The sequence below is a fragment of the Caretta caretta genome, chromosome 5, assembly GCF_965140235.1.
Source record: "Caretta caretta isolate rCarCar2 chromosome 5, rCarCar1.hap1, whole genome shotgun sequence".
NCBI lineage: Eukaryota > Metazoa > Chordata > Testudines > Cheloniidae > Caretta > Caretta caretta.
Window position 1 is genome coordinate 6,363,660 of NC_134210.1, and position 22,929 is coordinate 6,386,588.

General features: G+C 42.3%; 1 protein-coding gene across 5 annotated transcripts in view; it reads left to right on the top strand.

The window, feature by feature from the left end:
• The window catches only part of KIAA1328 (KIAA1328 ortholog), a 296,689-nt gene that overhangs the window by 211,418 nt on the left and 62,342 nt on the right, over positions 1 to 22,929 (top strand). For all 5 annotated transcript variants that reach the window (XM_075128343.1, XM_048849784.2, XM_048849783.2 and 2 more), the window contains 2 exons: positions 4,071 to 4,252; positions 22,297 to 22,405. In XM_075128343.1, the coding sequence (XP_074984444.1) occupies positions 4,071 to 4,252; positions 22,297 to 22,405 (291 nt within the window). The remainder of the gene's footprint in view (positions 1 to 4,070; positions 4,253 to 22,296; positions 22,406 to 22,929) is intronic.

A 22,929-nucleotide genomic window follows, 5' to 3' on the forward strand; every position in this document is an offset into this window, starting at 1 on the left:
ATAGAACTCTGTCACAGGTTAGTTTTTCCTAACATCCTCTTTGTTTCATTTCAGTACATTGCTCCTTATTAATATTATCTTGTACCACTCTTCCCCTTCCTCCTTGGTGGTTACATCCTTTCAAATAGATGTTCAGTGCATCCCTTTTTAGGGTTTGATTCTGCAGTCCTTACTCAAGCAAAACTTTAAAGACTAAAGGAATTCCTTTAAATACTGAAGGAATAAAGCCCAATTCATTGTTTATCCAAGCTATTTTATAAGCATTTTATTGTTTCTTTGTATTAACCTTTTCAACGTCCTAATCCTTTTTGTTTCTCTTCTCTGAATTCCCTCTGGCACAGTGTTACTCAAACCCCAACTGGGTATTCTAGGTTTAACCTCACCATGTAAAGAGTATCACACTGTACCAGCAAAGTAACCTTCTCCCAGTCATTTACAACTCAAGGGTAACTGTCTTCAGAAAAAAAACCAAGGTGTACTTGTGGCACCTTAGAGACTAACACATTTATTTGAGCATAAGCTTTCGTGAGCTACAGCTCACTTCATCGGATGGATGCAGTTGAAAATACAGTGGGAAGATTTTATATACACAGAGAACATGAAACAATGGGTGTTACCATACACACTGTAATGCGAGTGATCAGGTAAGGTGAGCTATTACCAGCAGGAGAGAAAAAAACCTTTTGTAGTGATAATCAAGGTGGGCCATTTCCAGCAGTTGACAAGAACATGTGAGGAACTGTGTGTGTGTGTGTGGGGGGGGGGGGGAATAAACATGGGGAAATAGTTTTACTTTGTGTAATGACACATCCACTCCCAGTCTTTATTCAAGCCTAATGTAATGGTGCCAGCAATGCCCCACTGCCATGTACATTGGCCAAACCAGACAGTCTCTACATAAAAGAATAAATGGACACAGATCAGATGTCAAGAATTATAACATTCAAAAACCAGTCGGAGAACACTTCAACCTCTATGGTCACTCGATTAGAGACCTAAAAGTGGCAGTTCTTCAACAAAAAGCTTCAAAAACAGATTCCAATGAGAGACTGCTGAATTGGAATTAATTTACAAACTGGACACCATTACATTAGGCTTGAATAAAAGACTGGGAGTGGATGTCATCACACAAAGTAAAACTATTTCCCCATGTTTATCCCCCCCCCCCCCCACGTTCTTGTCAACTGTTGGAAATGGCCCACCTTGATTATCACTACAAAAGGTTGTTTTTTTTTTCTCTCCTGCTGGTAATAGCCCAGGTTACCTGATCACTCTCGTTACAGTGTATATGGAAACACCCATTGTTTCATGTTCTCTGTGTATATAAAATCCCCCCACTGTATTTTCCACTGCATGCATCCAATGAAGTGAGCTGTAGCTCACGAAAGCTTATGCTCAAATAAATGTGTTAGTCTCTAAGGTGCCACAAGTCCTCCTTTTCTTTTTGCGGATACAGACTAACACAGCTCCTACTCTGAAACCTGTCTTCAGAAAAGATTTGTAGGTTCTAATTAAATGTATTTAAAAAACCCAGAAAACATCCAAATAATGGCTGCCACCTTAAATATCTTTAAATGCTCTTAATCATGCAGAAACACAAGGGGAAAATATCTCTATAATCCTGTATTTTTGTAAAGACCTTTTTAACCAGTGAGTCTTTTAGGCCCTTTCATCAGTAGTTAGGGTTCTAATCCACCCGTTCTACATTGTATATTGCAGGAATTAGTAGATTAATTCCATGTAATTCGAATAAGATACTAATTTAGTCTGCCATACATTTTAGTAGCCACTGTGCAACATTATTAGCGGTCATGTAGTTAGAAGCCCTGAAGTAAATGGAGGTTATTCAGAGAAGTTGTAGCCAACACTTCAGCTAGTTATTATAGGTCATGAGCCATTACATAATGTTCTGCATTAATAATACAGAACATAATAATTGTCCAACAGACACAGAGGGCCCTATTAAACAATGACTAGTACAGCACATTGATTTTGAAACTTTTAATTTAGATGATATTTTCTGATGGAAACATCGGAGATCCACCTTTTTTCCTAATGTACACTATATTCAGTAGCATAATCTTTTACATGCAAATATTGTTCAAATTCATTTTGCATAGCGTATTCCATAGAAACTGTATCCCAAACTATAGAAATGTACATTCTTTGGGGCGTCTGTGTAAAACGGCACTTATATACTCGACAGATCTTCTCTGTGTGTGTATTCTATTGATTTAATACTAAAATTTTCCTGATGTTTACATCTGCGAGCACGGCAGAGGTATGAGGAGATAAGCTGAATTCTATTGCTTCATATGCATCATCTTCCAAATTGTATCCTGTGTGTCAATCACAGGTCTAATCAGCTACACCAGGTGGGCATCCCCATCACAGGCAGTAGGCTTATCACTGAGGGCAGAAGTTGGAAGTGATTGGGTGGCAGAGGAGAATTGGTTCTGCAGGGGGCTATCGAGAAAGGACCTGCAGTAGGCAAGGCAAAAGTTGAAAGCATGCATAAGAATTTCACCAAGGGAAATGCTGCAGAAATGGTTACATTTCTTATGATATTCCGATTTCTGTAGTATCTGTTCAAAGCATATTTGCCCACACACAGGTCATATGGCAGAGGTTCTGATACACTTGTGCAGTGTGTACCACTTCTTGATAAAGGAGAGGTAATCTCCTGGACATCTCCTTTCCCATGATTCCATTCATAATTGCAATTTAAGCCCATTGCTTCTTGTCCTGTCCTCAGAGGTTAAGAACAACAATTTTTCTCCCTCCTCCTTGCAATAACCTTTTATGTACTTGAAAACTGTTATCATTTCCCCTCTGTCTTCTCTTTTCTAGACTAAACAAACCTAATTTTTTTCAATCTTCCCTCATGTTTTCTGGACCTTGAATCATTTTTGTTGCTCTTCTCTGGACTTTCTCCAATTTGTCCACATCTTTCCTGAAATGTGGTGCCCAGAACTGGATACAACACTCCAGCTGAGGCCTAATCAGCGCAGAGTAGAGCAGAAAAATTACTTCTCGTGTCTTGCTTACAACACTCCTGCTAATACAGCCCAGAATGATGTTCGGGTTTTTTTGCAACAGACTTACACTGTTGACTCATATTTAGCTTGTGGTCCACTGTGACCCCCAGATCCCTTTCTGCAGTACTCCTTCCTAGGCAGTCATTTCCCATTTTGTATGTGTGCAACTGACTGTTCCTTCCTAAGTGGAGCACTTTTCATTTGTCCTTATTGAATTTCCTCCTATTTACTTCCGACTATTTCTCCAGTTTGTCCAGATCATTTTGAATTATAATCCTATTCTCCAAAGCACTTGCAGCCCCTCCCAATTTAGTATTGTCCGCAAACTTTATAACTGTACTCTCTATGCCATTTGCTAAATCACTGATGATGATTTAGATAATGGCATAGAACACTTGCAATTCGATCATAAGTCTCAGGATATTTGGTATTTTCCTTAAAGCCCTAGCTCCTGGAGTCAAGCAATTACATGAGAATCTCAGTTTTTGTTAAAAAGAGTATGTTTCCAGCCCACCTGGCTGCAGAGAAAAGCATGTACCCTAACACTGAAGAAGAGCTGTGTGTAAGTTCGAAAGCTTTGTCTCTTTCACCAGCAGAAGTTGGTCCAATAGAATATATTGCCTCACCAACCTTGTCTCTCTCATAGAAACACCTGTAAAGAATCCATTTAGCTATAAGCAGGGAGATAACACTCATGTAAATTTCTGAGTCAGATATGTGCATTTACACACCTTAAAACATTCTTTACTAAAAATGCGGATGTGCACGGTTAAATTACAATGAAAATGTCACTGAAGTGCATGTTCTGAAACGTTTTGTGTTGTTGAGAGCCTGGGAATTCCCTGGAGTCTCCCATTTAAGTAACTTGCTAACATTTTGATCCCTACCCAGCATGCTCTGGCATTAAAATGCTAGAGAAAATAAACAAAGCCACAGCACAGCTAGAACATTGCTGCTTCAAGACAAACTGCACAAACAGTTCAGTGCTAATATGCAACATGTTAACAGCTCATGACCTTTCACCCCTTCCAGCTTTCCAGTGTCTAGGTATGAAGATTGCCTTCCCAAAACACCGGCACTAGGCAAAGCGTGCAAAACACTAGGGAGCAGTGGAGGGAGCAGCTTGGGGAGGAGAACAGTTGGCTTTAGTGCAAACGTGGAAGAAGGAGCCATGTGGATGTATGGAAAGAAGGAAACCAGCAGGTCTAGAAGAGGTAAGATGAAGCTTATGCTGTCTTGTAATGTGAGTTTGTTTATGGCATTTAGTAATTATAGGGATGTGTTCCTGTGTGGTTCAGTTAGATCCCAAAGAAGAGGGAGCGGATTGTAAATTGTTTAAAACAACCAAAATGTAGCTATGATAAATATAACAGAAGTTGTAGAAAGCCCAGCAAACAGCAAGTGATTTCGTTGGGGTCCCTAACATGGGACAAAAAAACCTCAGGCCTTTATTCCCGGAAAGAATTACTTCAGCATTTTTTTTGCTTTCCCAGCAAACAGAGAATAAGTTTGATGGGGTTTGCTTTTTGTGATGTAATCTTCACATTCTCTTCCTCCCTGAGTAATGGCTACCACCATCACACCCTGGGATTTTTCCACACAAGGATGTCTTTGCAACTAGAATCTATCCTGCTCTTAGCTTAGCATCTCCACTTACGACGTGGAGAAAACTGTCTTTCTTGGGAAGGAAGGGGGGTGGGGAATAGAAGCAGTTTGGCAGTTTCGCTGCAGAGCCTAACACAATCTTTCGTTCAATTATGAGCTGGCTTTTTTTTTTTTTTTTTTTTTTTTTTTTTTGGAACTTGTCAACCAGTTTGTGTCAGCATAAAAATAATAATAATCATAAAAAAAAGGCAAAATGAGAAAAAATGTGGTGCAGTTCTCAAAGGAACAAATAGCTTGTATTATTGGTTAAGACCGTACCAACATTAAAAAGCAGACCATGTGAAGAAACTTTTGAAAGGGTATCATCAGACTGGACCCAAACAGTGGCTGAGGTTAATCTCTTCCAAGGCACAGCTACAAAAGTTGGAAGCCTATAAAGGGCTTGTGTCCAAAAAAATCAATTTCTAATTTGAAACAAAATCATTTTTGACTAACCGGGGTTCAGGACCCATTACTTTTGCTGTATAGTCGGCTGACATTTCAGCACTTTCTGTTGTGCACAATGAATCCTAATAGTCATTTTATAACATCGCTACACCAATCAATTTAAGCAAGAGAAAGCCATAACAATTCTGCAAAGTTTCAGGAGCAATTTTCACTGATGGTTTTCCTTTTTATTTATTTTTAACCATCATTCTTTCTTTTCTTTTGTTCTAGAAGTACCGCAGTGGTGAAATTGAGATTTTTCACATTATTTGGAGGGTTTTTTCCCTCTTGGATAAGGGTATTCCCAGGAATTATCTTCCTATCCACATGCCTCCAAAAAATCCTGGCTTCTCCCCTCATCCCTCTCATTCTGCTTCAGTTAATAAAATTACATGCTGTCTCTGCTGGCGTGGCAGTTGAAGAAGTTATCTGCCCCCACACCCTCCTTTTGAGCAAATGTCTCATGGAGATGCTGGCACCTAGGACATGGAGGTGCATGGCAAAGTTTGACTTACTGCTTTAGCGTTTTTATTGTGGCACCAGAAAAAGTTAAGAAAAGAGCTTTCAGACTGTAGAACAACCGTGGGTCTATTTACTGAGTTGGATAGCTTGTTTATCACAAGGCAAATTACCGAGCACTAATCACTGAAGTTGAAGTCTTCTGTTTTTAGTACCTTTTTAATTGGCATCCCTCTGTTACATGTTTGGGCTCCTTTAACACACACGCACTTAAGCTCCATTTTCTAATTACATCCGTGTATGGAATCTACAAGGTTCTTGTCTCCCTCCATGCTCACCACCACTAGTTCATGCCAGCTGTAACTGAACTGGTCACGTGGCATACACTGACTTCCTTTGCTTCAGATTTTAGTCTTTCATTAGGGACAGATAACATATTTCTAAGCAAAAATAAAACAAAAGATATAGATATTTCTTCCAGACATAGTCCCCTATTGGAATATGGGATTTGCCATGCAGGCTCAGACCTTCAGTCCATCAAGTCTGGAATCTTTTCTGGGCCGTGGCCAGTACCTTATGCTTCAATGGAAGGCAAACTCTTGATCTCCTGCTGCAGTGCCCTTAGCCAGCTGAACAGTGCTCTCTGGGGATGGGGAAAGAAAACAATCAGATGACATCCTGAGGCATGAGATTTGATTGTTCTAAGAACTACATATTTGTGTGTGGTGTTATGCGCCACAAAATATCCAGGCTTGGTTAGTGAACACAGAACCACATTCATGTGGCAACTTTTTAACTGGTAAATTTTAAAACTTGTACTAATTTTCTCCCCACTTTTGTCTGTGTTGTCCGTTTGGACTGTAAATTCTTTGGGACAGGGACTGTTTGTCTGGTACATCACTAGCACAGTGGAGTCTCAATCCAGGCTGGGGCTTCTGGGCTCTGCTGTAATTAGTAGTAATGATTGCCATGCATGTGCCCTTCACACCTGGGTCCACAGAATATATCTGGAGACCTTGCACATCATCCTGAGAGTATTTCCACTCCCATATATAACTGTCGCATCAGTTTCCAGAGCAGTCTTCCGGCAGGTCTACACTTGAAGCGCTACATCGGCACAGCCTGCAGCGTATCTGATGACGACGCTGTGTGCTGATGGGAGAGCACTCTCCTGTCGGCATAATTACTCCACCTCCACAGGAGGTGGAAGCTCTGTCGGCAGGAGAGCGTATGCAGCTGACACAGTGCCAGTGTGGACTGCGCGTAGGTTGCTGTAACGTGTGTTGCTCAGGGAATGTCTTTTTCACACCCCTGAGTGACATAATTTAGATCCACTTAAGCAGTAATGTAGATGTGCCCCTAGTCTTAGAATCATAGAATTGTAGGACTGAAAGGGACCTCGAGAGGTCATTTAGTCCAGTCTCCTGCACTCTAGACCATCCCTGACAGGTGTTTGTCTAACCTGCTTTCAAAAATCTCCAATGATGGAGATTCCACAACCTCCCTAGGCAGTTTATTCCAGTGCTTAACGACCCTCACAGTTAGGAAGTTTTTCCTAATATCCAACTTACACCATCTTGCTACAATTTAAGACCATTTCTTCTTGTCCTATTCTCAGCGATTAAGGAGAACAATTTACTCCCTCCTTGTACTTGAAAACCGTTATCAGGTTCCCCCTCAGTCTTCTCTTAGCCAGACTAAACCAACCCAATTTTTTCAATGTTCCCTTATAGGTCATGTTTTCTAGACATGGAATCATTTTTGTTGCTCTTCTCTGGACTTTCTCCAATTTGTCCACATCTTTTCTGAAATGTGGCGCCCAGAACTGGACACAATACTCCAGTCAAGGCCTAATCAGTACGGAGTAGTGTCTTGCTCCTTGTGTCTTGCTTACAACACTCCTAATACAGCCCAGAATGATGTTTGCTTTTTTTTTTTGCAACAGTGTTACACTCATATTTAGCTTGTGATCCACTATGACCCCCAGATCCCTTTCCTAGGCAGTCATTTCCCATTTTGTACATGTGCAACTGATTGTTCCTTCCTAAATGGAATACTTCGCATTTGTCCTTATTGAATTTCCTCCTATTTACTTCAGACCATTTCTCCAGTTTGTCCAGATCATTTTGAGTTTTAATCCTATCGTCCAAAGCACTTGCAACCTCTTCCAGCTTGGTATTGTCTCTATGCCATTATCTCAACCATTGAACAGAACTGGACCCAGAACTGATTCTTGCGGGACTCCACTTGATATGCCCTTCCAGCTTGACTGAACCACTGATAACTACTCTCTTCATTGTTAAATTCCTCAGACTTTTGTTTGAGTGAGGCTAAAATGAGAAACGAGTGAACCCAAGCAATCTGCTCCATTTGGTGCCTGTTGAAAAGGCCCCTTCTCTTTTTCCTCTGTCAGTGGCAAAACCCCAGGGTGTATTCAGATTGTTTCCCCTCTGAACATCTAGCTTCTGCAAGATCATATCAGAATGACCTTACTACTCTCATTAACCACTAACATTATAAACTGTACTGTGTTTGGAGGCCTCAGCTAAAGCGGAGAGTAACCTTCCTAAATTACCTAGCTTCCCTTCTCCCTGCGATGTGTTTAGGATGGAGAGCATGGCTGCCTTTACTTGGTTGCATCACCGAATCTTAGGTCCTTCCGTAACTCTTGGGAAAAGCTACTGAGTGAGCTGGATCTGCATGTACAGTTGCTGACTTATTACTTCCTTGTTATTTTTCTCCTATAGTCAGTGATTTCTGTTGATGCTGCTTAATTTTTCCTTCAGTATTTTGATACAATACGTGTTTGTGAGCCCTTTCACAGAACTTCTTTAGCTCTAGCAGCAAGAATATTCCTCGACTTCAAACAGACAAGGCAATCCTCCAGTTTTGTGTCTTTCCAACAGTCAATAGTGTATGCTGGTGTCACCAGCAGCTATGTCAGTACATACTAAAATCCAAACAGCTTGCCTAGTTAAGAGGCATTGGACTGCAAAAATCACTCTTCTGAATATTCTTGCCTTTAGGCCAGAAAACAAAGCTGTCCATTAGGTTCTCCTCTGTTAGGTTGGCCACTTCACTTATCTAACCATTTTTAAGTCTCCCTTTTTGCCTTTTTCCTAGGTATATAGATCTCTCTGTGTTTAGACAAAGGAAACAGCTGGTGATATGTCACTGTAGTGAATCTGGCTTTCATAGAATCATACAATATCAGGGGTAGAAAAGACCTCAAGAGGTCATCTAGTCCAACCCCCTGCTGAAAGCAGGGCCAACCCCAACTAAATCATCCCAGCCAGGACTTCCATGTAATATTGTATGGCATGCACAGCCCTTTCCCTTCTATATAAGAATGGTAAAAACTAGAGATGAAAAAGTCCATATAGGGCATCTAATCCATACTTTCAGCCAGGGCAAATTGTTCCCTACTGTGTTTTTTCCAGTGGTTTTTCAAACTTCGCTTTTTAGAGATTCGGGAGTTGAAAGTTTCATTTCACCTAAGGGAAGGCTAATAAATTAATTAGTTCGTATTTGCAAAGCACTTTGAAGATGTAAAGTGTTAGATAAATGTGAACTATTATGAATATTAGTATGATCCCATTCTTAAGGATTTATTTCCTGATTATCAGCCTAAATTTCCCATTGCTCACTTTCATTCCATTACTTCTTGTACCATTTAAAGGACAGCTATAACTTGTGCATGTGTGGCCCTGAATCATATTGGTTCTTTTGGGCTGCATGTCAGCTTGCAAGCTTATGTCTAGTTTATTGTCTGCTATCGTTCCTTAGGTCTACGTACCTTCATCCCACTATCTGTTTTTTAATTATTCTCTCCCCCGCCCATATGTATTAGCTTTCATTTTTCCAGGCTGAATACTTCCTTCCCATAACTATTGCCTCTCTGTTTTTTCTCTATCCTTGAGGTATTTACAAACCTGCAATTGTAATTAAAGTGCTGTCTTTCAGGACCACCTCAGTTCTCCATGGCTCTTCATAAATAATTACCAGTAGTTTCAAAAGTTCATTAGGTAATTCCCTTTTGCCCTGGACTGTATGTACTTCAGACCTATGGATTTGTATGTTTTAATTTTTTCTAAGTCCTCCCTTTATCAGCCTTTTATCAACAAGTATTGTATACGAACAAGGTCTTCATTAGTTTCTAGTTTTCAATACGTCTTTTCTTTATTTTACCTACTAGAATGGATTTTAAAATGTTCAGTAGCACAGCCATTTTAGAATCATCATTTTAATCTCTCCTCGTTTATTAAGGGGCCTACTTTCTTTCTAGAGATCCCTTTACCGCAATAGACCTGTGTTGCTTTTCTCACAGTATATTTACAATGTCCTTCTAGCTCACATGTATATTCATTTATTCAGGTTCTTCTTCGAGTGCTTGCTCATGTTCATTCCATTGTAGGCGTGTGTGCTCACCCCGTGCTCTGGTGCCCGATGTTTTTCCCTCAGTGGTATCCATAGGGGGCCAGCTCTGGCGCCCTCTGGAGTGTTGTGCGTATGTTGTGGTGTAAAGGGTTCTGCCGGCTCCCCCCACCCTTAGCTTTTTCTTACCGGCAATGACGGTGCTGGAATGTCTCCTTGCCTTGGCAAGCTGACTCCTCTCAACTGTGCCTAGTTGTGAACTTTCTGTATATAATTGTTAGAAATTTGTTTGTTTTATAGTTCGTTAGTGTAGACTTAGTGTTAGTTTGTTAGTCCCGAGCGGGACTTAGCCTAGAGATGGGGCATGCCCCAGTCCCTGGGCTTCAAACTTTGTGTCTGTTGCAAGAAACCCATGCCAGTCAGTGATCCCCATAGATGCTGTTTGAAGTGCTATGGGGAAACCCACAGTGACAAGTGTTGAATTAGCAAGAGCTTCAGACCTCCTAGCACCACGGTCTCTGTGCAGAGCGCGCTGGCAGCACTGGCCTGAGACTGGAGCCAACTCCCGCTCGCCACCCCGGAGAACGGCAGAGGCAGTCGGCACCTAGAAGTGCCGTCCACGCTGGAGGCCTTTCAGCTCACGAAGGACATTCTGTCCCTGCCAGCACTGGCCACGGAGGTGCTCTATCCCAGGGATTAACCTGACTTGGGACCCTTTCAACAGTCCCCATCAGTGTGGAACCGTTCCTTGCTGCAGAGGGTGGTCCGTCAGCACTCGCCTGAGCAGCGCCACCGGCCCCCAGACGCGGGTCGACTTTCCTGCCAGAGTTCCTGGCGTCAGTCCCCAGACTCCAGGCAGCATTCTTCAGACTTGAGGCCCCACAGCCTCGGTGCTGGGAGTGCGCGAGCCGCTCTCCCAGGTCACGGTACTGCTCTGAAGGGTTGAAAGGCCGGTCTCCGGAGCCCCGTCGCTAGACCACTGGTATGGCTCACCGGTATGGTCTCCAACATGGCGGTCTACTCGCTCACATTCCCGCTCGATGGAGCAGCATTGCTCGCTGAGCTTAAGGCGTCGATCGCTGGGGTACCGTTGCCAATCCACCAAATGCTGCCATCAGTCACCAGGATTGCAGCACCGAGAGCCACCACCCTCGTACAGATCCTCAACAGAGGACCGGGGCCAGAGCTGACAGAATCTGGATATACAGATGGCCTCGGCACCGTTCTGGTCCCCTAGACACGTCCCCAACAGCAAGGAGGAAATCCTGCCCGTGGGCAAGGGCCACCCATCAGGGGCACTGGAATTCCCCGCTGGGCCACCAATGGCAGCTTGGCCCCAATGCCAATAGCCTGCCCCTTGGCAACTGTGGAACCCCTGGGGATTTCCCCAACTATCGCAGGGGCATAGGTTGGCCTCGGGGGCATCCGACAAATGGTCAGTGACAGTCTCCCGCCCGCCCCCTGACTCGGCCGCGAAGTCAGAGCAGGTTCCCCAGGATCAGCCAGCCTCGGCTGAGGGTCCCATGGCAGAAGTGGCAGAGTTGGTAGACCCACCTGTACCTGCCTCATCATCATCTTCGCCTGATGAGGCAATAGCGGGGCCCTCTCACCGAGTTCCCCGGGACGATGCGAAGGGTCACCAGGAGCTCTTGAAGATGGTCGCCTCAAACCTGGGGCTGGAAGCCAAGGAGCTGGCAGAGCCCTCGAACTTCCTGTTTGATGTACTGAGTGCGGCAACCCCCGCCAGGGTGGCATTGTCAGTGCATGAGGGAGTGGTGAAAATCACTAAGGTCCTGTGGCAGACACCTTCCTCCCTGCCTCCAATCTCCAAGCAGGCAGAGCGAAAATACTACGTCCCCTCTGAGGGGTATGAGTATCTTTGTACCCATCCTGCCTCAAGCTCCCTGCTTGTATCAGCAGCCAATGAGCACAACAGACAGGGCCAACCGGGATTGACGCCTAAGAATAAGGAGGCAAAGAGGCTCCATCTCTTTGGTAGAAAAATGTATACTACATCCAGCCTCCAGCTGAGAGTGGCCAACCATCAGGCCTTGCTTGGCTGCCATAATTTTAATATCTGGCAGTCCATAGCCAGATTGTCAGACTTGCTGCCAGAGGAACCCAGGAAGGAATTCCTGGTTATCCTCAATGAGGGCAGGGTGGTGGCTAGGGCCCCCTTCCAAGTGGCCTCAGATGTGGCAGACTTTGCAGCCTGAACCATGGCCTCTGCCATTTTGATAAGGTGAGCGTCCTGGTTGCTGTCATCAGGCCTTTTGACTGAGGTTCAACTGTCCATTCAGGACCTCCCGTTCGATGGCCTGGCACTGTTCTCCGAGCAAACAGACAGTAAATGGCCAGGCCTGAAAGACTCTAGGGCTACCTTGCTTACCCTGGGCTTGTACATGCTGGGGCCGGCAGGGAAGCGATTTAAGCTGCAACAGACCCATAGGTTCGGGAGCCAACCCCAGTCAGAGCCCATACATAAGAAGGGCAAGGGCAATAAGCACCGGCAAGGCCACCAGCCGGCATCGTCTGCTCACTCGAGCTCCACCCGTAACCAACCGAGTGGAAAGCAGACATTTTGAGGGTGCGCTCGAGGGCAACCTTCCAGCTTGTGTCCTGGATCCTGCTCTCCTGTTATTTTCCAACCACCTGTCCCTCTTCCTCCGTGTCTGGGCCTCTGTAGCATCGGACCAGTGGGTCCTCAGCACAGTATCAGGGATATACCCTACAGTTTATTTCTATCCCCCCACCCCTCTCCCCATCCCTCTTCAGGTACCCTTCTCACGAGAATCTGCTCGCTCAGGAGGTCCAAGGCCTTCTGCGGGTGGGAGCCATGGAGGAAGTCCCGCTGCATTTAATGGGCAAAGGGTTTTATTCCCGTTATTTTTTAAGGCCAAAGGGGGTCTACAGCCTATCCTTGACCTGAGGAACCTCAAGAAGTTGAAGTTTTGCATGGTCTCCCTGGCCTCCATCGTTCCTTCCCTGGATCCGGGAAACTAGTATGCTGCCCTTGATTTGAAAGACACTTACTTTCACGTATTGATATTCCACAGTCACAGATGGTTCCTACGTTTCTTTTGTAATCAATAAAGGGTATTTAGAATATTATATATCAGTGCTGTGTCCGGTATCTGCCAGCTCCCCATCCCGTAGGGGAGACCTCTATTGCAGGTCTAACATGTGGTGGAGAATGTGGAGTGGGGAGAGATATTAAGGAGTGTCAGATTTTGAGACGGGATCTTAAAGTGTTGGGGGAGTCCTTATTTAAGATTAATACTGGTAACTTCTTATTTAAAAAATTTGTGAGAAAAAAAGTGTGAAAAAATAACAAACACACGGTATAATAATGTTTAAAACGTTGTTTAAGAAGAGAAGTAAAGGGGTGGAAGAGGCACCTCGGTGGACTAAAGTTAAAGCCCCTTCTGTGTTAGAGAAGGAGATTATTGCATTTGGGACATGCCCTTGAATGGAAGGTGCAGTGGAACCAGATGTAATATTTGATATCTTAAAAAACACGTTTAAGAAATATGTACAGCTGTACAAGCCTAATGCCAGTAAAAAGCAAACGGCCACAGTATGGCTGTAAAGGCAAGTTGTAAAAAACGGCAATTGCATGTAGGGGGAAGTCTGTGCAAAGTTACAAACATTAAAAGAGAATTTTAAAACTTGCCAGAAAAATTTGGAGCAGGAAGTGAGGCAGGCGCAAATAATGCAAACTCAGTTAAAACAAATGGGAAAACAAAATAATTTTTTTAAAAGAAAAAAAGATTAAAGCAGACAAAAATGAATTAGACCATCAGGTAATAAAAATGAAACAGTTAATTCAAAATTTAATTAAGAAAAAGGAAGAAGAGATGGGAAGCGTTTCTCAAGTTGGTGCCAGAAAACTATAGCAGCGTTAAAAAAGAAAGTAAAAATACAGAAGCTGCAAGTTGCAGCTGTGTGTCAAAAAAAATTGTGTTTTTTTTTATTTGAATTCCAATAATATTTGGTATGAAAAGGATCTGTGAGGAGGTCAAGAGAAAAGGGAATTTGACCAAGCTTGAGAGGGACTTTATACTAAGTTTAGAAAAAAAATAAGAAACTGGCTGGGAAAGCCTAAGCCAGAAAAGTCTGTAGCAGTAATATATCAACCATTAAGAATGCAGCCGGGAAAATACAGTCAGAGCAAACATAAATAATTCCTACGAGTTCGTCAGACTTACAGTTGATGGTAAAGTAGTTAGGCCCAGTAAATATAAAAAATTTAGCTACATGGCTAGTACAGTGGGCAGAGTTAGGAGGAATAGAAAATTTAAATATAAGTAAATCTTATAGGTTAATCAGGGCAGCTACCACTGGAGAGATTAGATAGGCAGTAGATGGAGCGAAAAATGCTTTGGACAGGCAGCCAGAAGCACACCAACTAATACCTCAATTTATAATGCTGTTAGAAAAAGAGAGAGGTCAAAGACCCATAAAGGTGTTATCCAGGGCACATTACATAAAGCCTGAAAATTCACCGAGAAATTACCTGTTAAAAAATATAACATTAAAATTATTGGCTGAAAAAATACAACTGGTGACTAATCCCAGGGCGAAGGTCGCCAGACATGTCACAGCTAATTCTTTGATGGCAGTTGATTTGAATCAGATGGAATTTTGAAATAATGTGGTTTAAGGATTGAACAAAAATGTATTAGCAATATCTACTAATTTGGTAAACCAAGCAGCCCAGGATGAGAAGTTAACTGTTATGGATGCACTGGAGCACTGGATAGTATGCCAACAAATAATACAAGGGGAAAGCCAGGTAAAATAATTAAAACCCAAAGTATCTTTTATTAAAGCAATAGCATATTCAAATGAAAGTGCTTATAAATCAGAATACTGTTTAAAAAAAAAAAAAAGGCCGTGGTAAAGGACAAGACACCCCGCTCCAAGGAAGTAGAGGGTGGAATAATCAAAATAAACCCCAGAAAAAAGTAAACGTAATTCGAAATATTGCTTGGAGGTATTTGAAATTAAGGGAAGTAGATATTAATAAGTACAATGGAAAACGTACTAATGAATAATCAAAAAAATGCAAAGAATAAAAGAAAACAGGTAGAGAGTGGGGTAGTAAAAAATTGTGTTGTGTCCGTTATATTTTAGAAAGAAAAAAATAATACCGGAGCTCAAGCAAAGATAAAAACAGTTAGTGTAAGTATTTAAAATAATACAGCCGGAAGCATCGGACATTATTCCTATGGAATAATGGCCATGGCTTCAATGTTAAGAATCCTTATAATTCAAAAAGGGCATAAATATGGTTTTTAGCTTTTATGTTTTTTTAATATTTGAAAAAATTTAGGGGTGTGTGTGTGTGTATATATATATGTGTGTGTATATATAAGCACCTCTAGAATAAAGGTATAAATAAAAAAAATACATTTGACTATTCATGGGACAAAATAAAAAAACAAACAAACAGAAAAAATAAACATTTTAATCCACAATGGCCAAATATTAAAATTTAAATTTTGGGGGGCAATTTCTCATTGTTATTATATTTTTAAAGAATGGTCTCCTAGTTTCACAGTTCTTCTATATTTTATGCTACATCCTATTGTAATGTTATTTGCATGAATAATTTTGTTAACCTTTATTATGCTATGTTTATACTGTCAAATAAAAAAGCAAGAAGTTTTGGAGCAAGTAATATATAAAATTAAATTGCTTGCAAAATTATAAAGTAATACAATAATTAATGGCATTAATCATGTATCAAGAGGGGGAATGTTGGGATATATATATCAATATACATTGTGATTAATATATCCATGTAATATGTTATAGGTCATTGAGGCCTGGTATGAATGACACATGTTTGACATAAATATGTGCTTTGCAAGTTGGCAACCAAAGAAAGAACTTAAGATCAAGGATTATTAGAACTATTTGTCCAAAAACAATCTTATGTACTGAGAAAAATAAGGAAAATCAGCAGAAAAGGAAACACCACCAGCTGGACTAATATAAAATTTTATAACAACTGGAGGAAATGGCATGCCTTGGATTATGGCGGCCCACCAAGAATAGTCTCTTTAAAATTGAGTCAGTAAAAGGCCCAGTAAACAAAGGCAAAAAACCGATGATGCAACGAAATGAACTATAAATGGTTACCTCTGACTTCTGCAAATCAAAGTCATTTATTAATCCAAAGCCCTGTGTGGCTATAGATGTGGTTTTCACCCTCTCCCCCCCAACCCCGCCCATTTTATAATCTTATGATCAAAAGAAATCTCGGCTGGCTATCGGGACTGTTCTGAACTTTGGACTCTGGTATAGTATGTTTGGGGTGTAAATGTAAAGTAAATAAGTTTGTTTTGTAATCAATAAAGAGCATTTAAAGTATTATATACCAACACTGCCTGCTCCCCATCCCATAGGAAAACCTCTATTGCGGGTCTAACAATGGGTCCTCATCCCAGTCCTCTCCAGGCTAACGGGTTTCCCCTTGGAGCCCATGGCTTCTTGTTCCCTTTCTCATTTGTTGTGGAAGGTTGCACTTACCTCAGCGAGGCATATATCCGAGATCAAAGCCCTCACATTGGAGCCCTCATGTCGGAGCCACCGTACGTGCTGTTCTACAAAGACAAGGTCCAGCTGCGGCCCCATCCAGCTTTCCTGTGTAATGTGGTGTCGCATTTCTATGTCAACCAGGATATCTTCCTCCCGGTGTTCTGTCCTAAGCCGCACTGGCCCAATGAGGAAAGGCAGCTGCATACTCTGGATTTCTGGCACGCCCTGACATTCTACCTGGAGCGCACCAAGCCCTTCCATAGATCGACTTTGCTCTTTATTGCAGTTGCTGACAGGATGAAGAGTCTTCTAGAGTCTTCTCAGAGGATTTTGAATTGGATCACCACCTGCATCCGTACTTGTTATGAGTTGGCGCAGGCTGTACCTCTACCGATAGTGAAGGCTCACTCAACTAGGGCGCAGGCATCTTTGGCTGCCTTCCTGGCGCACATCCCTATCCAGGATAACTGCAGGGCCATGACGCGGTCTTCGGTACATACATTCACGACGCATTATGCCATCACTCAGCAGGCCAGAGATGACGCTGGCTTCATCAGAGCTGTGTTGCAATCAACACATCCATGAACTCCTACCCGCCTCCCATGGTACTGCTTCGGAGTCACCTACAATGGAATGGACATGAACAAGCACTCGAAGAAGAAAAGACAGTTACCTGTTCATAACTGTTGTTCTTCAAGATGTGTTACTCATGTCCATTCCAAGACCCGCCCTCCTTCCTAACTGTCGGAGTTTCCGGCAAGAAGGAACTGAGGGTGGGGGGAGCCGGCGGTGCCCCTTATACCGGTGCATAGACGTACGACTCCAGAGGGCGCCAGAGCCAGTCCCCTACAGATACCACTGAGGGGAAAAAGTCCAGCACCAGTGAACGTGGCGAGTGCGCACACACCTACAATGGAATGGACATGAGCAACGCATCTCAATGAACAACAGTTACAAAAAGGTAACTGTCTTTTTCTTTGCTGCCCTGTCTTATCGCTACAAGCCCTAACTGACTCAGTATATTCACATTTAATTCACAGATGTGTTCTCTATTTCTAGACCTGTTAATATTTTTACACTCAGATCTTTCAGCAGGCCCTCATGAAGCTGTATTGATGACCTCTGGTTCTCTGTATTTTTCTTTTCAGTGCAGTTAGTCTAACTTGCCTTGAATGCAGCAGCGGCAACAGATTCATATGGCTATGATGTAGTCACGGTGGTTTGTAGAATGGACTTCTACCTTTAGCAGTCCCGTGCAAGCTTTCTTCCTTCGGCAAGAGTCTATATGGAAGGATGTAGGCTTCTTAAATCCCTGAAAACTACATTTTCCAACCTCATTCATGGTCAGCCGCATGCTTCGCTTCACTTTGACCTCAGCTCTATAAGCCTTCTGTAAAACCATATCATCTTCTGTTCATTGGACATGACTCCACCATTGCGGTCATCTTGTTCTCAACTGGTGCAAGGCTGTAACTTGACAGGATTGTCTGAACATCTCTTTGTTTGTGACAAAGTCAAACCAACAAATGTTAAGAATACATCATAATTTTTTACACTGAAATCTGTTCAGTTTCCTCTCCTCAGCTGTTTTTAATGGCCATGTTTCTGCCCCATATAACAGTCATTATTACTTGCTCGTTGAATGCTTGTATCTTAGTTGTCACACAGACATCCCACAGCCCAAGCAGATGCGCTTTGAAGTGCTGAAATGCCATTGATATGAGACTGATCCACCAAGTGACTTTCTTTGGATATAAACCCTCCTGCTGTCAACCAACGACCCAGATAGATAAAACTATTCAGCCATTCAGCGTCCTTGCCATCTACATGCAGTGCTGGCAGGTCATTGGTTTCCATTTTATAGGAGGTATGTATAGCTTTGGTTTTATCACCATTGATCTAAATCCCATAGATTCTGCAGTTTTTCACAGCTCTTCCAGCTGTAGCTGGACAGTAGTCTCTCCAAGTAAGTTAATGTCTTCTGCATACTCGAGATGAATCTGTAAATCTCACATCTTCAACTATGGCCTCTATCAGCTTTGTCATCAGACAGTCTATTACAACATTAAATAAAGTAGGTGAGAGAACTCATTCTTTGGTGTACTCCTGATTTTCCTGAAAACCAGTTTGTAATACAACCGTTGACCTCATACAGCTAAGTGTACCACAATACAGTTCCTCCACTAGGCACACTAAATCCTCAGGCACTGCAAACTGGCATAGCAGTATCCACAGGGATGATTGATTGATTGATTGGAGTCAAAGGCAGCTGCAAAGGTCTATAAACGCAATGTTAACTTCCTTTTGTCGCTCTAGTCGTTTTTCACTAACATTCTACAGAACGTATGCAGCATGGATTGTAAATCGACCTGTATGGAAACCACACTGGTTGTCTGTCTCTCATTTTTGGGTTGAGAATGTATTTCAGTCAGTTCAGTAGAATGATCATAAACCTTCTCTGGGACTGACAGCGGTGATATTCCCCTTTAATTTGAGCAAGCTGATTGCTCTCCTTTTTTAAAAAAGGGAATGATGCAGCCCCTTTTCCAATATTCTGGAATGTGGCAGGTTTCCTGAACTTTTAAGGGAACTATGGAGCCAGTGAACTAAATCCAAGCTTCCATTCTTTAGCAGTTCTGATGAAATATTGTCAAGAGCAGGTACTTTATCGTTTCGTAACTGTTTGACTACAGGCATCACTATGCCTTGTTATGCAGTGAGAATAAAATGCTTCAGTCTTCTCCTACGCTGAGATATTAATACTTTTTCTCACATTCATTGGGTTTCTTTATTTCCTCAGTGTTGTTTTCTCAAAATCTAATACTCTTGTGCCACTATTCTGTGAAGTTTTTCTTCTTGTCTGTTGATTCACATGATTTGTTTTCTCATGTTTGAAATTCAACTCTACTAATTGTGCATAGGCTTGGAGATCATTTGTTTCAGCATGTATGTCTCTATGGGTATGGGATAGCTTCTTGGTGCCATCTGCAAAGTCAGAGTTCTCTAACTTCTGTGTGGAAGTCCATTCTATGCCCCTGTTCTGCGGTCTTAATAATGCTTTCTGGGACTGACATAGAAGAGGTTTGATATTTGACATACCTTGGCAATAGATATTTGACATATCTTGGTGGAACAGCTGGAGACATTAAAGCCAGAATAGTGAAAGCCAGACATGCCTTTGCAGCTCTAAAGCCAAGCTAGAGAAATAGAAATCTTGCCCTCCAAACTAAACTTGGAATATTTAACACCATTGTAAAGTCAGTTTTACTATATGGTGCTGAGACTTGGAGGCTTATTAAGACCTGTGACACAGTTCCTCCTCTGCCTTGGCGGGTCCTGCGCTTATTGGCGGATTTGCTCACCTAAGAGGTTCACAGCAGCCTTCAGTTTGGCCACCTTCGTGGCTCAAATCTGCCGTTCACTCAGTTAGCCTCATCACTGGCCAGCATGGGGAAAAGGAACAAGAACAATCCCTGCAGTCTCTGCTGATCCACCTAGTGGATTGGGGGAACAGGCCAGAGACCTTCCCCTCTGGTGGAACCCACAGTCCAGGTCAACTCTTCCGGTATCAAGTAGGGAGTTGGAGGGATGGTGGGAACCCAGGCCCCCCCCTACTCCGGGGTCCAGCCCAGGGCCCTGTGGATTGCAGCAGTCGACAGTGGCTCCTGTAACAGCTGTGTGATAGCTACAACTCCCTGGGCTACTTCCCCATGGCCTCCTCCCAACACCTTCTTTATTCTCATCACAGGATCTTCCTCCTGATGTCTGGTAATGCTTGTACTTCTCAGTCTTTCAGTAGTTCGCCTTCTCACTCTCAGCTTCTTGCTCCTCTTGCTCCCAGCTCATCGCACGCACACCACAAACTGAAGTGAGCTCCTTTTAAAACCCTGATTAGCCTGCCTGACTTAATTGATTCTGGCAGCTTCTTGATAGGCTGATTAGAACTCCTGCAGCCAGTCTGCCTTAATTGTTTCCAGAAAGTTCCTGATTGTTCTGGAACTTTCCCTGGTTACCTTACCCAGGGAAAAGGGACCTACTTAACCTGGGGCTAATATATCTGCCTTCTATCACTCTCCTGTAGCCATCTGGCCTGACCCTGTCACAGACCTTACTATCTAAACTCCAAGTTTTCATAAATAGCTGCATTAGACAAATCCTTAATATCAGATAGAAGAAATTACAAAGAACTCTGGAGGAGGATGAAACAGAAACAGATAGGACAGAAAATTATGGAACGAAAATAGAGAAGGCTAGGACATACATGGAGGAGAGACAGGCATTGAGCTGGAACCCCCAGGACAAGAAATGATGAGGTAGACGAAGGATAACATGGGAAGACACAGTAGAAGCAAAAGTGAAAGCCATCAGAACGACACTGGAAAACACCAACTCTGCAGCAGGAGACCAGCAAAGATGGAAGGCAGTGGCGAAGGCCCTGTTTCCTCACGGAATAGAAAGGTGTAAAAGAGAGGAAGAGAGAGACTGTTCTGTGAACCTGTTTCTAAGCACGTTTTATTCAACAAGGGCAAGCAAGAGGTCCCCAGTCTTTTTTTGTGGATGCACCTTTTACCATGGATGGTGGTCCCAAGTTGCTGGGGCACCTGGTTAACATGCATTGCCATGGTAATTTTAAGAATTCTTTGAGCAGTAATTAATTGTTTATTAAGTTGGGGATTCTTGCCACTCAGTGCTAACACAGTGTAGTAGAGTGAAGCTGGAGGAACTTTATTCTTTTTTAAGCAACCACCAAAACGCTAATACAATTTTTCTTACGATAGGACTTTGTGTTTGTGTGCGTGTGCGTACATATTTGAACCCTCAGAACATTTTCAAATAATGTTGAGTCTCACTGGCATCCAGAAAACTATGAAAATTCAGTATTAGCTGAAATTCCATCATTGATTTCTCATTATGATTTCAGCACATATGACAGGTAATATTACCCATTGTTCAGAAAGCTCTAAAATACTTAGGTGCAATGATGATACTTAATAGTCAGGCTTCTAATTTTTGCTGACACTTGGTGGTTGTCACATATTTAATGTTTGGTTAGGCAGTGTTTAGTGCTGAGAGCAGGGACACTTGCAGTCAGAATGTATAGGAATTGCCATGCAGGATTAGACCAGTGGTCCATCTAGTCCAATAGCCTGTCATGTATTCCTAGCTCTGCCACCAACTTTCTGTGCAGACTCACTTAACTTTAATTTACCCATTTAGAAATAATCCTTACCAGTAATCCTTACCAACTTCACAAGGGTGCTGTGGGGAGCTAATCATTGTTAGTGATGCTCTAATGAAAGGCATTGTAGTAAGCTAAGTGCACAATGTTGTTACCTTTTTGGGAGGGAAGGAGAGAGGGACAGACCAAGAGTTTTGTGGTTTGGGATCCATATATTCTCATGGATATAGTTAAAAAGAAGACAAGGAAAATGTAACTTCTTGTGGAAGCTTATGAGAGCTTTCAACTAAAATTGGTACGGTGGACATTCCAAGCCGTGATGGCAATGCAAGTCTGTCAAACTTTGGAAACCTGGTCGTAATGTACAGACTGCAATGGATGGCATATTATGAAAATATCATTCAACGTGATCCTGAAAATGTATTTTATGCACAGCACCTGTCAACTGGTAACAAATCCTTTGGTTGCTGTCTCATTGTATATACAGTACCCTGAAGAGTGGCACAACTTTTGGGCCTTATGTTATGTAATAATGCAAACAGTGAAGGAGCTGTCCAAAACTTTCCAGCCTCTAATACCCAGCTTGATTACCTCTTCCCCTTTCCACAGGGACAGCGTCAGGATCTAGAAAGGATGCAGCTACATCTCCTGTACTGACAGGCAGCAGAAAAGAGCTTGTAACCACAGCCACATCACCAATCCAGCATGACACATCACGGTAAGCTGCTGGGTAATCTCTGGTTTAAGATTCTGCAAAGGCAACCATCATATTGCCCAAGATGCAGGGAAGTGGCTGAGTTTCTCTGATATTTCATGTTAACGCAAGGTGGATAATATAAACTAAAAACTGCCATGTCCTTTGACATTTATAGTAAGCCTTAAATTGCTTGTTAGAATTAGAAAAGCAGGAATATGCCAAGTTCTAATGTTTTAATTTTAAATACCAGAAGGTATTTTAAGTTCCAAGTCCTGACATTAAATACTTTGTAAATAGTTTAAAGGGATGGCATTAACCCTGGTTAGGTTTTAAATCCACTTGAAGATTTTAATACCCCTCCCCCTCATATTTTTTCCAATGACATTTCTTTTAAAATATTTTGTAGAAATGTTATTTTGTGTTTAATGACCAGCTACAAAATCACATTAAGTCAGCAATTCCTGATTATACTATACATCAGCTATAAAGGCTTTGGGGGAGCAGCATTATCCCTCTTATTCCAAAGAAAAAGAAGAAAGCTGAAT